The following is a 15,353-nucleotide window of genomic DNA, read 5'->3' on the forward strand; positions in this document are numbered from 1 at the left end:
GGACTAACGCAGCCCGGCCCTCCAATTCCTCCGCGGGGGGGAGTTCTTGGAGTTTGGCGAGGGGGGGGGGGGGGGGGGGGGGTGAGCCTGAGATTGATTCCCTCGTTCCTATTGTGCTTTGGTGCAAACCGAAAACAGTGCAATTCTGTCGGACGCCTTGAATAACTGAAGAAGTCATCTGTACTAGACCCTTTCTGCTTCAATTTTTTTATCAGTCACTAAAAATTGTCCACCGTTCTGTAATGTAAAAGGAGGAGAGACTAATCTACGGTATCCCTCTACATCTAAACATCGCATATAGGCACCGCTCACAATCGATGAACCCATTAGCGCTGCAAAGCGGCTGGCCCGTCAGTCAGCTATGCTCGGTCCAGCGACTGCGCCATACACATTTCGTAATATCTCCCTCTGAGCCGCTGCAACTCGGCATGTGTTCCCATCTCGGCGATTTTCCCGTTAGCAAAGACATAGATAACATCGGCATCGCGTATTGTGGACAAGCGGTGTGCGACGGCCACCGTGGTGCGCGTGGCGGACGCGTCTTCCAAAGCGGCCTGAACGAGCCGTTCCGACTGTGTGTCTAGCGCTGAGGTAGCTTCATCGAGCAATAGAATCCGCGGGTCACGGATGAGGGCCCTGGCAATGGCTATGCGTTGCCTCTGACCTCCCGAGAACTGCATGCCGCGCGAGCCGCAAGGGGTGTCTAAGCCCTGCGGTAGCGACGTGATAAAATCGAGGACGTTGGCTTTGCGACAGGCTTCCTTGATCTTGTCATCCGAAGGAACATAGTCAAGACCAAGGGATATATTTTCTCGCACAGAGCCTTGGTACAACGTCGGTTCCTGCTGCACGAGCGAAATATGGCCGCGGTATAGTCGGGGTGACATGGTTGAAATATCTTTGTGCGCCAAGCAAATCCGTCCGGAGGTAGGATCGTAGAATCGCTCGAGGAGGGAGATGAGCGTCGACTTACCACAGCCCGATGCACCGACAAACGCCACGAACTGGCCCGGTTGGATAGCCATGGAGACCCCGCGGATGACTCGAGACGTCTGCCGCTGCTGGTAGCGGAACTCAACGTCCTCGAGATCGATGGGGCCGTCCCCCTCGGGGCCAATGTCTTTGTTGTCATCTGTTTCCCGAATGGTTGCCTTCAGTGTCCGTAACCACAGAATGTAGTTCGCAGCACCAGTAGCTTTCGTGAGACTCGACGTGAAGCTGAAAAACTGCCCAGCTGCCTGTCCAGCGAAGAGGACACCCAAGAAAATGATGTAGAATTGGCTTGTACTGTATTCACCCGACGCCAGTAATCGACTGCCATACCAGAAGCCCAAAGCCATTGCGAGAAACTCCAGAGACTGGGACAGGGAGTACCAGAACATAGTCCAGGTCAGGGCCTTGATTGACCTGAGAACGACGTGGTTTAGCATTTGGGAGTAGTCTTGGAGTATCTTGGCTTCGAGAGTAAGGGATGCAACAGTCCGTATCGCAATGACAGCCTCGCTTGCAAGACCAGCACTTTCCGAAAAGCTTGCCGAATTCTTCTCCTCGAGTTTAAGTTCCATGCGAATACGGACGTACCCGGATACCACCAACGGTGGAAGGGCCCCGAACACGACGACAAGCCCGAGTTTCCATCCATACGCAATAGCTAACGCACTGCTCGATACGATATTGACCAGGACAATGAAGATCAGTAGAACATTAGCAGAGATTAATTCTTGCAACTGTGTAGGGAGAGCCGAGAGTTTCGATGTCAATGCCCCTGAAGTATTTTCCGGGATGTCAAAAAACTCAATGTCTTGGTTCAAGATTTGTTGAAACATCTCCGACCGGTATCGATGTGTGATTGTCTGTCCAATGATGTTGCAAACCCATCCAATTGTGAAGTATGCCACCCAATTTCCCAGGGCCACGACGAAGAACATCAGAGAGTAGAAGTCGGCACGATCGCGGGCTTCGTGCCCGCTCTTTAGAAAGACACCCAAGAGTCTCGAAAAAAGAAGCGCCTGCGCCGGAAAGGTTGCTCCTCCAATCAAGCAAGCAACCGTGGAAAGAACGAAGCACCAGTACAATGATTTCTGTTCTTTGAACATGACTAAGATGCACCGTAAGAGAGAGTAGCCAACGGTTCCAACAGGCTGTTGCTGCTGCCCCTCCGGGTTTCCGGCTATGGACGTTGCAGTGGTCGTTGCGGTTCGTTGGAGGGCAAGCGGTTGCGTTGTAGGCTCTTCCAAGTCCTTCTCACTGAACGCCTCCAAGGCACCTTCTCTGTCGCTGGAACCGAGATCTTGCGCATGCACAAGACTAGCATAGTGACCATTGAGCTCCATAAGTTCTTCATGGGTGCCCTGTTCGACAACCTTGCCGTTTGATATGACAGCAATGCTGTCAGCATTCTTGATTGTTGCTAATTTGTGCGCAATGACCAATGTGGTGCGCTTAGCAGATACCCGGTCCAGCGCATCTTGTACCACTTTCTCAGCTTTTGGGTCTAGGGCACTGGTAGCTTCATCGAGGAGAAGGATTTTTGGGTCTGACACGATACTGCGTGCAATGGCGATACGTTGACGCTGTCCGCCACTCAAAGTACCGGCCCGTTCGCCCAGCTCCGTCTCATAGCCTTCGGGAAGCTCCATGATGAAATCGTGCGCGTTGCTAGCTCGGCATGCTTCAACCACAAGCTCCTTTTGGTTTTCCATTGCCAACTGCCTTTGCGCGTCTCCAAAACCGTTGGCGATGTTCTGGAAGACCGTCCCTCGGAACAAGGTAGGCTCCTGCTGCACCAGACGGATACGGTTTCTCAGCCATCTGACGTTGAATTCGGCTAGTTCAACGCCATCTAAGTAAATTTCGCCGGCGGCTGGGAGGTACCATCGTTCCAGGAGACCCACAAGCGTACTCTTGCCCGAGCCTGATGCTCCCACTAATGCTGTCGTCTTTCCAGCCGGTATGTTTAGGCTGAATTCATGCAAGATTCGAGCCGAGGGGCGCGAGGGATATGCAAAATCGATATTTTTGAGTTCAATATGACCCTCGCAGCTTGAAGGTTGCCTTCCTGACGTGGCTAGGGGATCCAGAAGAGATGGCTTGTCGATAATGTTGAACAGCTCTGAAGCAGCTGACGCCGCATTGGTGAGCGACTGGAGTTGTGGCACCAAGGTGGATATTGATGTGGCCGCAATAAGGACTGAAAGGACCACCGTGAACACTTTGCCCACATCACTCACTTCATCACGTTGATACATCCTGAAGCCTTGCCAAAAGGAAAGCGCGATTGCAGAATATACGCAGAAGTACTCGGTGGAAAAGAGGACACCCCAGTTGGGAGACTTCTTGTTACCTTCTTTGTGCGCCTGCTGGAGAAAGACCTCGTACTTTTCCACCATTTTGTTTTGCGCGTAAAAGGCATGCACAGTCCTGATCGACGATAGAACTTCTTCGGCTAGGGCTGCAGCTCGAGAGTATATCCGGGTAATCCTTGCTTCCTGGACCGCATCGATGATCAGACATACACTGGTGATTATAAAAATGGCAGGGATGATAGACATTGTGATCAACGCCAATTTCCATTGTGTGGCCAGTGCCACGATGAAAGCAGCGAAGAACATGGCCAGGGACTGGATGCTGAGCACCAACTTCTCAGCGATCCCCATTTGAATCCGGCTCCCATTGGTGGTGACTTGGGTCGCCGTTGCGCCATTGCCCTGCTTGTCAAAGTGCCAGATCTCTTGCCGAAGGGTACATTCGAGAAATGCTTGTCGAAGATTGCGTGTTGTTCGGGTTGCCGATATGGTGATTGCCGCAGTAGCAACGTATGTAACCACAAACTTGCCCACGAACAAATATACAAACCATAGCACATAATGGTCGACATCACTCCTGAACTGTGCTGGCGTGGTCCGGCCAGCCGCATAATTATTGAATTTGTTGGTGAAATCTCCAAAGATCAAACTCATCAGAGGGAGGGACGCCCCCGATGTGATGGCACAGATGGTGGCCACAACATTTAGAAGCCAGTCGTATCTGTCGGCGTATCGGAATATTCGGACATAGTATTTCAAGGCACCTTCCACCTCTTTTGCTCCTCTATGCGAGCCGGAACCGGAATTATCCTGACCAGACTTGGTCTTTTCCAGATTGGCGTCCATGCGAAGGGTGGTAAACAGATATACTGGGATCTTCACCTGCGCCGAACACAGTTTCTTGATTCTTGGTAGCTGTACAGAGAAGAAAGCAGGCTTTTTCAGGTCAAGGAGAATATGCACGAACTCTGATGATACGTTCTTGCCCAACGCCTATCAGGAGCAGGAAGCATCATCGTTTATATTCACGATGAACGCATCCGAAAAGGGCACCTCTGTCTCGGAGCAAGCGGCCGAATGCGGCCGGGATATGGAGAATTGCATGAAGACGTGGCCAAGCCTGGGATCTACCGTACAGTAACATGGATGCGAACACAGTCCGAAGGATAAGATCGATAGGAGCGGCTGTAGAGACGCTCTGCTAGTAAGACGATATAGTGATACAAACGGACAAAAAAAGAATGCGATGAGGTGGGCCCAAGCCTCGGCCCGGAAGCCGGGGCGTGCGATGCCACGCGGGCAGACGCGAGAGATGCGAGCGATGCTGTTGATGGTGTTGGTTGTTTCATCAGGTGCAAATTTTGGTGATGCTCTTGATTGATTGGTAGGGTGAGTACCTACCTACCCGGTACCTACCAGGCACGGTACTACTACCTGGGTATGTAGTAGTATTCAAATTTTGTTTGTCTTGTTGTCTGCCTGCACCCAGACATTGGTCTTGGCACCTCCCCGGGTCCCGCGGCGCCCGACGGCGGTCAGTTTGCAATCATTGTCACTTGTCCTACCTGAATCCCAGCTTCCTCCCCTTTGCCAATCGCTATACGAATCAGATCTGTCCCTTCCGCCGTATATCCGGCTCCGGATTCATGTCCGAGCATAATCTGTCTGATCAGGACCAAAGTAATGCACTCAGAGTCCCTGCTGTACGAACACCCTTCCTCTCCTTTCCTGTGTGCTCCACGCGTCTGCTTTGTTCGACCGCTTGCTGACATGTTATGTAAATAAATTAGTGTGACAGTTGTCGAGCTCGCAAGGTACGCCCGAGAGGAGACTTGGTCAAGCCTAACTCATACTAAAGTTCGTCGGCAGATCCGGTGCGATCGAAAGAATCCCTGTTCCAGCTGTCGGGCTTCTGGGATCTCATGCCGGACCACAAAGAGAACGCCCGAGAAGAGGCAGCGAATCTTGGTCTCCGGGCGATAGTAAGTTACTTCATGGCCATCTGCCTGCAGGCACAAAATTCTAAGTCTACCTGTTATCAGCGAGCGAGAAATCGAACATGTCAATGGTCGGCTGGCCAATCTTGAAGGCATTCTCCAGACGCTGGCCAACCATCAGAAACAAAATTCCCCATGCCCTGCACAGCCGGCCATTCCTGAGGGACTTTCAACGCCTCAGGATAGCCAACGTGTGGGAAGCGAACTAGCCTTCACCGGCGACTCATCGTTCGATGCCACTTCCAAGCATTTTACTCAAGCCCTTGAGCACAGCTTGGACAGCTCGTCACATGCGGCCTTTGTGCGAGATGTTTCCGACGCAGTGGCAACGTTGAGGAATACCCTGAATGAAAAGCCCGCCGCTACTGACGGGACGGTGCCTGTAGACCAGCTGCTGGAAGTTTTCGTCCATTATCCTGAGCTATCAAGACTGGCTCTTCCTCCCCAGGCACCAGTTCTGACCATGCTAAGATACACCAAAAGTACAGCTTCCCATTCTCTGCCGATGCCGCTTGGCTAATTATGACTAGCACACCCCCAGAGGTTATTTTGCGATGTGCCAATCCTTGACGGCCCATATATCATTGAGCTATGTCAGAAAGTGTACTTCCCAACCGAAGAGTATACGATTGCAACCTTCCTTACAGTTCACACGTCGCTTTACTACTTGTTCCGCGATCTCACTCCAGAAGCAGCTCGCGACTTACGCTTCACGCCTCAGGGGATAGACCAGATTACAGCGATGTGTAAGAAGAATGCCGAAGTAGCCATGCGAAATGTTCGACTCTTTATGGATGTGAGTTATGAAAACGCTGAGGCTCTCTTCCTTGCGGTAAGAATATTGCGTCCGTCTCAGCTATATCTCGATGCTTATTTATTTTTCAATCAGGCCATGCTAGCCATGGAGCAATCCCGCAACGCGTTCGCTTGGACCCTGATTACCAATGCTGCTCGAATGGTTCAAGATGCCGGTTATCACCGCCTCCCACCATATTCAGTAGCTCCCGAAGCGGCAAAGAAGAGGCTTCTTTTCTGGATTGTCTACGCCCTGGATCGGGGCATGGCCCTCAACCTGGGCCGCTCACCCAGTCTGCAAGACTGCGACATCACGGTTGATAGACCCAAGTTTCCTGAGGAGGTCACCGGCACATGGGGTGCTCTGTATGTTAATTGGATCGACTTTGCTGAACTTCAAGGACAAATCTATGAGAAGCTGTACTGCCCTCGCGCACAAAAGCAACCGATTGAAATGAGAGTTCAACAGGCGCGTGATCTTGCTGGGCGTCTGCTTGCCCTCAGAGACACGGTTCTCGTCAACTCGGAGAAGACTCCCTTCCCCGAAGCCCTAAGCGAATTGATGCTCTCGGTTGATATTGTCTTGGACGCAACCCTTACTCTCATTTACCGGGTTATTCCACCTGCTCCTCTGACTCCCAGTAGAACACCACATCCTCTCAAGTTCTGCGACGAGGCCCTTCAAAGCGCTCGCATGGCGCTGATCAAGCACAACAGAACTTGGGAAATCATGAAGCACCGGGCGGGCGAGAAATGGCGACTTTTCATATACTGGACCCTTGTATGGGTCCCGTTCATTCCATTCCTAGTGGTGTTTGGAAATGTGATTGCGGACCACGATGTTGACGATCTGCGATTATTGGAACAAGTCGTCTGCACCTTGCAGGGCGCCGCTCAGGCGAGTGATGGCGTGAGCAAGCTTTATCGCGCTTGTACGGTCTTTAGTCATGTTGCCACCGTCTACCTAGGTAAAGGACAGGGGCATGCTGACCCGACAAATCACACCTCATATCAAACAGGAGAGTCAGCCCAGCCTGGACATAACGTAGGCCCAACGCCGACCTACGCTCTTCAACCTGAAACATCCTTCGGGGCCACGGGTCTCCAGGACATTCCCTTCTCTCAGCAGGACTGGAACGACATGTTCGATGATTGGGATTTTGGTCTTGGTGCTGAAAATGCGAGGGAGATGTCAACTTTCCTTGAGAGCTCCTTAGCAGGTGCTGACCAGCCAGGTGACATGCAGATGGGCAATGCGTGACAGTTCAGCTGGCCGCTGCAGTGCTGGCCGGATCATTGCCTGAGTGTACAGCGCCTGGACTTGGGATGCATCTTTATCTATGAAGATGCAGAAAATAAGTACAGAATATCTGCCAGCTTCTTGCTATACCACCGCAGGTGGTTCGAGTGGACACAAAGCGTTCGATTCCACGTGCAAGACTGAGAACTTGCTGGACGTACACCTGTGCCAGGTGCAACGAGCAAGGTGGTGCTACCCCAGCTGCGGGCAGGGCATGTGCAATCTCCAGCTCGAGAAATCCTGCATTGAGCAGCTCAGGACAGCACAAAATCCATTTGGCGCATGTTGCTATGTTGCAGCGCACCGCTCTGTTGCTGACAGCATCGCTTTGCTTCCCGAAGGATCTTGTCAACGACTTACCGCTGAGTGCAGCCATATTTGTTAATATGCAGGGAAGCCATATCGGCTTACATATTATTCTCCATTCATGAAGGTGTCTCCGTTCCTGGGCCGAAAGATAGCTTCGGAGCTGCACCAGACTCCACACTTTTGCCTGGCAGACATGGCTCAGACAGCGTCCGAAAACTCGCCCAATATCCTAAACCAGCACTCAGCTTGGAGGACGACGCCGTCATGGTGAGGGAATATTCTCCGGCGCTGCCCAACACATTGCCCTTAATTTGGGAAAGGGCGCTTCTCGACATTCTTCGGCAGAGGTGAGAGAGTAGCTGGCACCACAGCGCACCTTGGTTGCATCATACACGCACCATAGCTTCATCGGCGACTGCGGCTGCGGTGGTGGTGGTGGTGGTGGTGGTGGTGGTGAGGAGGGGACAATAGTAATAGGAGGGTCGTACTAGCACGGCCCGAGCATGCGTAGGGAGCCATTCTGGAAGTGTCAGCTCGGTTCTTCTCAACCTAGACCATCAAACTGCTGAATAACCTTCTTCAGCTGGCCGTATAGAGTTTGGTACCAATGCTACCTTCTCTTTGTAGATGTGATTAATAACAAAAACCGACAATATTCACTGGCATCAGTGGGAAAATACAAAGTTCGTCGTCTGCTCATGCAGGAAAGAAGGATGCAGTCTTTTAAAGAGTCCATTGGCCTTTTCCCGGTTGCGGCGGGCACTGGAGGAGGCAGAAAGGGGCTTGCGCCAGGCGGAGGCTGCTATTGGCGGATAGCACTTCCCCGTATATTCACCGGCGGAGCAAATGACAGTTTGTGTCTGTCTGCCGCAGGTCACTCCGCGGGAAATAGTGAACTGAACTTCATCATATCCAAGTTGTTCAAATACTCCTTCCTTTTCGTTCGTCCGTCTGTGATAGTAAAAAACGAAACATTGTCGCCCTGAATTATCTCAATTGATTCATTAGTTCCGCTGCTGTTCGGCCGAAATGGCCTCTCCAGAACTCGTAGCAGCTCTGGAGTCGGTCGCAGACAGTGCGTCTAGTGTCAAGACGCGAACCTACAATGACCTACTTTCGCAACTCACCAACCATCCACCCGAATCTCCCGAAGAATATGCTGCGGATTTGATCGCCTACGTCGATGCCATTCTTTCGTCTTCCCTAGGAATCATTGCCATCCGGCCACTTCTGGCTAGTGTCATCAAATCGCTACGTTCTGCGCCGTCGGAAGTCAAGGTCAAGGTCGGCTCGTATATCGCCGAGGCCTTACAGTCTCAGTTGGCTTCATATGAAGAGCAGGATGCAGCGGTCCGAGAGATACTGGCAGACGGCTACGAAGCGGAGGAGGAGTACAGTGCAGCCGCAAAGGCGCTACAAGGCATTCATCTAGATACCACACAACGCCAGGTGTCAGACCGGTCTAAAGTCGAGACGTGGATCCGGATCGTGCGATATTACCTGGAAGACGACGATACTGTATCAGCGGAGACGGCGTTGAACAAGATCAAAAATTCGGCCGCCGCGGCGCAAGTCTTGAAGGAGGCTCCTGACCTACGGTTACATTATCAATTATCCCAAGCACGGATACTGGATTCTAGGAGGGATTTTCTGACGGCATCGGCGGAATATCTTAATGTGTCTTTCAACTCCATGATTGACGAGGAAGAGCGTCGGCGGGCTCTATCTGCCGCCATCAAGACAGCCATTCTCGCTCCGGCCGGGCCCCAGCGAAGCCGCATGCTGGCCAAGTTGTACAAAGATGAGAGGTCTCCCGAGACGGAAGAATATGGAATTCTCGAGAATATGTTTCTGGACCGGCTGTTGTCTCCCGCGGAAGTGGAAGCGTTTGCTTCTACATTGGCTCCCCACCAACTTGCCAAAACAGCAGATGGCAGTACCGTGCTCAGCAAGGCGGTTATCGAACACAACCTGCTAGCCACCAGCCGTCTCTATGGGAACATCAAGACTGATGCTTTGGCTCGGATCCTCGGTCTCACCGATAGTGAGGACGAAACGGCCGCTGAAAAGGCCGAGGATTATGCCGCGAGAATGGTGGAACAGGGTCGGCTGCGCGGCGAGATCGACCAGATTGATGGAGTGATCATGTTTGAGACTATTCCAGACGTCGAGTTGAGTGGCCCTGTTCGTGACCTCCGGGCATGGGATCACGCCGTGCAGGGGTTGATGGAAGATGTGGAACGGTGTGCTGCCAGTCTCAGCGAGAGCTTTACAGTAAGTTGCCCTTGATTTGAATGAATATAGCCAAGGCTGACTGTTGCACACAGGAGTTTGCGGAGCGACAAATAGTTCATTGAAGACACTGCATGATTGGCGATTTTGACACACTGCCAGCATTATCACCGGGCCTCAGTCCATAATAGGCGTGGGCCAAACGGTGTCTCTATGATTTCCAGGTCACGCGAATCCTGGTGTACCGACTAAAGTGGCGAGCATCAGGGACAATGTCTGCGCGCCGCGAGAATTGTGATAGCACCTCTGATAAGCATGTAACATGTCGAGGAATCTCGGGCTGTCTCACGGCTGTCTCATGCCGCCAGCACCAAGTTCTGACGGACAGAACTGGGCACCATGACGACATGAAAGACGATATTCTATGGTGAAATGAGAAATGCAAAGCACCCCTTACGGATGAGGGCCGTGTCACTGCTCCGAGCGGATATCCGGTCGTGGGAAAAAGACACCCTGCAGTGGAGCTAGGGAGATAACTCGGTGGAGGAGGCACCTGCTCAAAGGGCCTCGCCGACTCCCTTAGGCACACTCTATCAATGTGGAACGAGAAAAACAGACGACGAGGATAGTCAATGACATGAAGTTGCTCCAAGAGCGTATTGTACACTGCAAATTTTGAATTCTTTACCGGGCCGCAGGCAGCCAACACAGTCTTTCAAATGCTACAGTGTGAACAGGGGGGTCTCTGCCATCGGGCACGGGCGCTGAACCTCGGGCGAACAACTGTGGTCTCAACGTACTGTAGTCTCATTGGAGGGCCAAGAGCGGCGTGAAGCCGGCACGCGAAACCCGCGTCGTTGGGAGCCGAAATGCGGGGGAGAAGCTAGAGGAACGAGACTCCGCATTAAAGCAGCATTTGAGGCGCCACGGATGTGGATCTGGGGCAAATCTCAGAATCTTACTCGCGTCGTCGTCGTCGCTGCCGCGGGCCGTGCGCCAATCAACGCGTTGCCATTGTCCATTTTCACCTCCCGAGATCTGTTCCCGGTCTCCCTCCTCGAATCCGTCGACCTCCTCCGCCCACTGCCTCGTCTGCCATCAGCCCTGATTTTGTGGGCACCAATACCGACCGCTCAAGACAAACCCTTGTCATTCCTTCAACTCCAGGGCCACCGCCAGCTTGCCTCGCTCCTCATTTTGAAATATTAAAGAGACGTCTAACTCTCTTCCAACATCAACAGAAGCTCGAGGGTCATGGTCCTCGTGTGCGATTTGTCTTGAGTCCTTCTACCTGGGATTTTTGTATCCGAGAACAGAACAGCGTCAACTCTCTTTTCCCCTCTGCACATTTCCTCGACAGCATGTTTGTTGCAAGTTTCATCTCGCCGTGGGCCTTGCTCCTTCTCCCTGTTCTCTACTACCTCCTGCCATATCTCCGGAACTGGAGTCTGCTCAAAGTCCCCGGTCCACTGCCAGCTGCTCTCTCCAATCTCTGGCTGTTGTATCAATGTCGACGAGGACGGCGGTATAAGGCCGTGGACGAGGCGCACAAGAAGTACGGCAAGGTGGTGCGGATCCAGCCGAACCATGTCTCCATCGCGGATGACCGGTACATCAACACGATCTACGGGCACGGCAACGGGTTCTTGAAAAGGTAACCCCACCTTTTTGTGTATGTTCTTTTTGTGGGTGGTTCTCTTGTGCTCACCGCTGTGCTCTTCAAGTGAATACTATGACGCGTTCGTGTCAATTCAGCGAGGACTGTTCAACACCCGCGACCGAGCCGAGCACACTCGCAAACGCAAGGTCGTGTCGCACACGTTTTCAGCCAAATCGATCGGCCAGTTCGAGCAATACATCCACGCCAATCTGGACCTGTTCGTGCAGAAATGGACGAACCTGGCGAAAACGCGAAAGAACCTGTCGACGGGCTACGCGTCCATCGACGCATTGCACTGGTTCAACTACCTGGCCTTTGACATCATCGGCGACCTGGCATTCGGACAGCCCTTCGGCATGCTCGAGCATGAAAGGGACTTTGCCGAGATCCGCAAATCCCCCGACGCGCCGCCGACCACGGCGCCAGCCATCGAAGTGTTGAACCGCCGTGGCGAAGTGTCAGGCACCCTCGGGTGTCTGCCACAATTGAAGCCATATGCGAAGCATCTCCCCGACCCATTTTTCAGTCAAGGAGTAGAAGCAGTCGAAAACCTCGCGGGCATCGCCATTGCGCGCGTCAAGCAACGACTAGAGAATCCCAACACGGACCGCGTCGACCTGCTAGCACGTCTAATGGAAGGCAAGGACGCAAAGGGCAACAAACTCGGTCGCGAAGAATTGACGGCCGAAGCACTGACACAGCTCATTGCCGGAAGTGACACTACCTCCAACACGGCCTGTGCGATTTTATATTACGTGGTACGCACGCCTGGAGTCCTCGAAAAACTCCAAAAGGAACTCGACGCCGCCATTCCGCCCGGAGTGCCGAAATACGAACAAGTCCGTGACTTGCCGTACGTCCAGGCCGTTATCAACGAGACCATGCGCATCCACAGCACAAGTTCCCTGGGTTTGCCTCGTGTCGTTCCTGGAGCCGATACCAAAAGCAATGGTGGCAATGGCGGTAATCCGACGCCCGCCACCGGTGCAGGCGTCGATATTTTGGGTTATCACTTCCCTCCAGGAACAGTCCTCAGTGTGCCCAGCTACACAATCCATCATTCAAAAGAGATCTGGGGTCCCGATGCCGACGAGTTCGTTCCCGAGCGTTGGTCTGAATCGCGTCTTACCTCCCGCCAGAAGGAGGCCTTTATTCCATTCTCGGTCGGCCCCCGAGCCTGCGTCGGTCGCAATGTCGCGGAGATGGAGCTCAAGTGTATGGTTGGCACGGTGTTTCGCAACTTTGAGTTCAGAGATGAACATCAGGGTGAAATGGAGACGAGGGAAGGGTTTCTCAGGAAACCGCTGGGGTACCATGTTGGCATTCGCTTGAGAGATGGGACTGCGTGATGGGAATTAGGTTGACGATGGTGATGGAGTTTGTTGAGACTCAGACGCGGGCCACGCGGTGTGGGCAAGTAGTGCGATGGATTTCCAAAAAAGAGGGGGGTTGGATGGGTACGAAGATTCGTTCAGGCTTGCTTTTTGGTTCGAACAAACCATGGATTTGAACAACTCCGTGGCTCGGTGACTGATTCCGAGTCCGTGGAACTTATTGATATATGTGATTATGTCTTACATAGTGTACAAGGTATCATGACTTGAAATGATTTGAAAATCAACAGGAGTATATTCCCAGCCATCTAGCTGATCCTTATAAGCAGCCGCCCTTCCGCGAGGCGCTGCTGTCCCGATAACAAGGGTAACGTAAGCTGGGTACCCATGAGCCTATGGACAGATGTCCAAAAATCCTCGTGCGCGAACACCACATCTAACCTTTCTATTTTGTAAACAATGTTTTGATCAGACAACAATTTTCCTCTTTTCCCAGTGTCAATCTGCCGCTCTATCTTTTTTAAAACCAGTGCAACCCCCTTGTTCCGCGATCCAAATAACTGCAATAAGATCCAAAAACGCCTGTGCCATGCGCTGGGTTGTGCTATGCTTAACAGTAAATGCAACAATAAAAACAGGTCGCGATGTATACCACCAAGCATGCTGTGTCTCTGCTGCGTGATCCGATCGAGTTGTTTATGAAGTGATAAAACGATATGTTCGTCATAACGGTGCCCCGGACTCGTAGGCGGGGTTTATTTGTATAGCTTCACAAAGGCTTACTTGGGCCTGGAGCAAACAGCAGAAGAGTCCCGACGGTGGAATTGTCTTCTGAAGGTTCATTTCTCGTGGCCAGCGGCTTCTTCATGTTGTAAAATCATAACTTGGCCTTGAGTTTTGCATCCTGCTGAGACTTGGTCTCGTCCACCGGAATGGCGACCAGTACAGCAATGTCATCGACTTTGCCGCCGTGCCAAGGATCGAACGGAAAATTCTTCTGCATCTCCTTCGCGAACGGGCCGTCTCGTTTCGAATTCTCGCTGGCGGCCTTGGCTTCACCAACGATGGTGGCCGCTAGGACACTCTGCAACGTCGCAGGGAGCTTATGTTTCTGCATAGCAGTGGTCTTGTCCACCAGTTCACCGAGGACGGGCGAGATAGTGTACCCTTGATCAGGCGTCCTCAGCCACGCGCCAGTCGCGCGCATTGTCCTGGACACGATTGACAGCACATCGTGCGAATTCAGGTTGTCCCAGACGCCATCGGTCGCAAGGACCAGCACATCGCCATGCCGTAGCATGTGATCTGCCAAATCGGCACGGTCGGGTTTGTCGTTCAAGGGTACACCGCCAAAGATCATGGCTTGAGCAAGAATCTCCGGCGGGGTGAGGCTCAACTGGTATGGTGTATTGAAAGCATGGGTTTGTGGGATCGAGTAGTGATGGACCTTGCCCAACCGAAGTTGTAAAAACCCCGAGTCGCCGAGATTCGCTATCCGCGTGCGTCCGTCACCTTGTGTCACCGCGACACATGCGGTGGTACCACCGGCCCGGATCGTCGGGTCATTGATGGTCTTCTCGTATCCGATTTCCAGCAGTCGTTGCGGTGTCAGTCGTTCACCTTTCGGCCATGACAGCGCCGTTTCCGCCATGTAACTGCACAACCCGTGCGAGAAGTCTGCAGGGTCTATCCCATGTTCGCCCCACCCTCCTACACCGTCTGCTATTGCAAAAGCCGTGGTGTCCGAGTCTTTTCCCACGCGCACCGCAAAGTACGCGTCCTGACCGCTGTCCGGACGGTTGGACCTCACCTCTTCGCGCGTGCGGCCGCGTTGAAGACCTAGCCCGTCGGTATTGCCGGGATCGAAATCGAATGTGTTCTGTTCGGGCTTGTATCTTTGCCCCTTGCCGCTCGAAGACGCGGCGATATGCAACGAAATATGTGGGATCGCGGACGTCGCAGCTTTGCCTCCTGCGGCGGTGGCGCCAGTTCGAGGCGAAGAATGCATTTTTCGCATGTGGACTTGGTACGGATCGAGGCTTCGCCGTATATTTTGGTGAAGTTCTGGGACAGAATGGTAAGCAAAGGCTGTATCTGGAAGGGAGGATTTGCCCGCACGGTGGTTGATCTGAGGATGGGTGAAAGCCAGAGAACGAGTGAGAAATGCTGGCCCCCGTATGGCACCAGCTGTGGACATGATGAGAACGGCGAAAGAAGCGATTCCTGCGCCTCAGATTAGGGAACGTGGAGGAATACACATAGAAGCACTTGCGACGACGGCTTCGGGGTCAAGGCATTCTGTCTGTTGAGAAAGCGGTAACGCAAAGTACAAGACGGACGAGAAAGTCTGAGCGTGTACCGTGTCTGGCATCTCGGACATAACTTTTTTCTTTATCAGCGCAGCAACTGACGTCGGAACCT

General features: G+C 52.7%; 6 protein-coding genes across 6 annotated transcripts; 3 read left to right on the forward strand and 3 right to left on the reverse strand.

The window, feature by feature from the left end:
- Positions 1–147: 147 nt before the first annotated feature.
- Positions 148–4,730, reverse strand: HMPREF1120_02034 (ATP-binding cassette, subfamily B (MDR/TAP), member 1). Its single transcript, XM_009156066.1, has one exon. The coding sequence runs from the start codon at positions 4,149–4,151 to the stop codon at positions 360–362; it is 3,792 nt and encodes a 1,263-aa protein (XP_009154314.1). The 5' UTR covers positions 4,152–4,730; the 3' UTR covers positions 148–359.
- Positions 4,731–5,227: 497 nt separating this feature from the next.
- On the forward strand, positions 5,228–7,358 carry HMPREF1120_02035 (uncharacterized protein; the record flags this gene model as incomplete). Its single annotated transcript, XM_009156067.1, has 4 exons — positions 5,228–5,287; positions 5,352–5,784; positions 5,833–6,134; positions 6,192–7,358. 4 exons carry the CDS (start codon positions 5,228–5,230, stop codon positions 7,356–7,358), a joined length of 1,962 nt encoding a protein of 653 aa, XP_009154315.1.
- On the reverse strand, positions 6,067–8,454 carry HMPREF1120_02036 (uncharacterized protein). Its single transcript, XM_009156068.1, has 2 exons — positions 8,281–8,454; positions 6,067–8,226 (listed from the first exon to the last, which is right to left on the reverse strand). The coding sequence occupies exon 2, from the start codon at positions 7,771–7,773 to the stop codon at positions 7,432–7,434; it is 342 nt and encodes a 113-aa protein (XP_009154316.1). The 5' UTR covers positions 7,774–8,226; positions 8,281–8,454; the 3' UTR covers positions 6,067–7,431.
- A 281-nt stretch (positions 8,455–8,735) lies between these two features.
- On the forward strand, positions 8,736–9,995 carry HMPREF1120_02037 (uncharacterized protein; the record flags this gene model as incomplete). Its single annotated transcript, XM_009156069.1, has 1 exon — positions 8,736–9,995. One exon carries the CDS (start codon positions 8,736–8,738, stop codon positions 9,993–9,995), a length of 1,260 nt encoding a protein of 419 aa, XP_009154317.1.
- A 1,304-nt stretch (positions 9,996–11,299) lies between these two features.
- Positions 11,300–12,947, forward strand: HMPREF1120_02038 (benzoate 4-monooxygenase; the record flags this gene model as incomplete). Its single annotated transcript, XM_009156070.1, has 2 exons — positions 11,300–11,592; positions 11,663–12,947. 2 exons carry the CDS (start codon positions 11,300–11,302, stop codon positions 12,945–12,947), a joined length of 1,578 nt encoding a protein of 525 aa, XP_009154318.1.
- Positions 12,948–13,059: 112 nt separating this feature from the next.
- On the reverse strand, positions 13,060–15,319 carry HMPREF1120_02039 (uncharacterized protein). The gene is made up of 2 exons (XM_009156071.1): positions 15,051–15,319; positions 13,060–14,996 (listed from the first exon to the last, which is right to left on the reverse strand). The coding sequence occupies exons 1-2, from the start codon at positions 15,127–15,129 to the stop codon at positions 13,810–13,812; spliced, it is 1,266 nt and encodes a 421-aa protein (XP_009154319.1). The 5' UTR covers positions 15,130–15,319; the 3' UTR covers positions 13,060–13,809.
- Positions 15,320–15,353: the final 34 nt, after the last annotated feature.

Source organism: Exophiala dermatitidis, assembly GCF_000230625.1.
Source record: "Exophiala dermatitidis NIH/UT8656 unplaced genomic scaffold supercont1.2, whole genome shotgun sequence".
NCBI lineage: Eukaryota > Fungi > Ascomycota > Eurotiomycetes > Chaetothyriales > Herpotrichiellaceae > Exophiala > Exophiala dermatitidis.

Excerpts from the sequence above, each read along its gene's own strand:
- HMPREF1120_02039 (XM_009156071.1), bottom strand. The coding sequence starts at position 15,129 with ATGTCCACAGCTGGTGCCATACGGGGGCCAGCATTTCTCACTCGTTCT. Across the intron at positions 14,997-15,050 it reads CCATCCTCAGATCAACCACC|AACTTCACCAAAATATACGG; the intron begins GTGCGGGCAAAT and ends ATTCTGTCCCAG.
- HMPREF1120_02034 (XM_009156066.1), bottom strand. The coding sequence starts at position 4,151 with ATGGACGCCAATCTGGAAAAGACCAAGTCTGGTCAGGATAATTCCGGT.
- HMPREF1120_02036 (XM_009156068.1), bottom strand. The coding sequence starts at position 7,773 with ATGGCTGCACTCAGCGGTAAGTCGTTGACAAGATCCTTCGGGAAGCAA.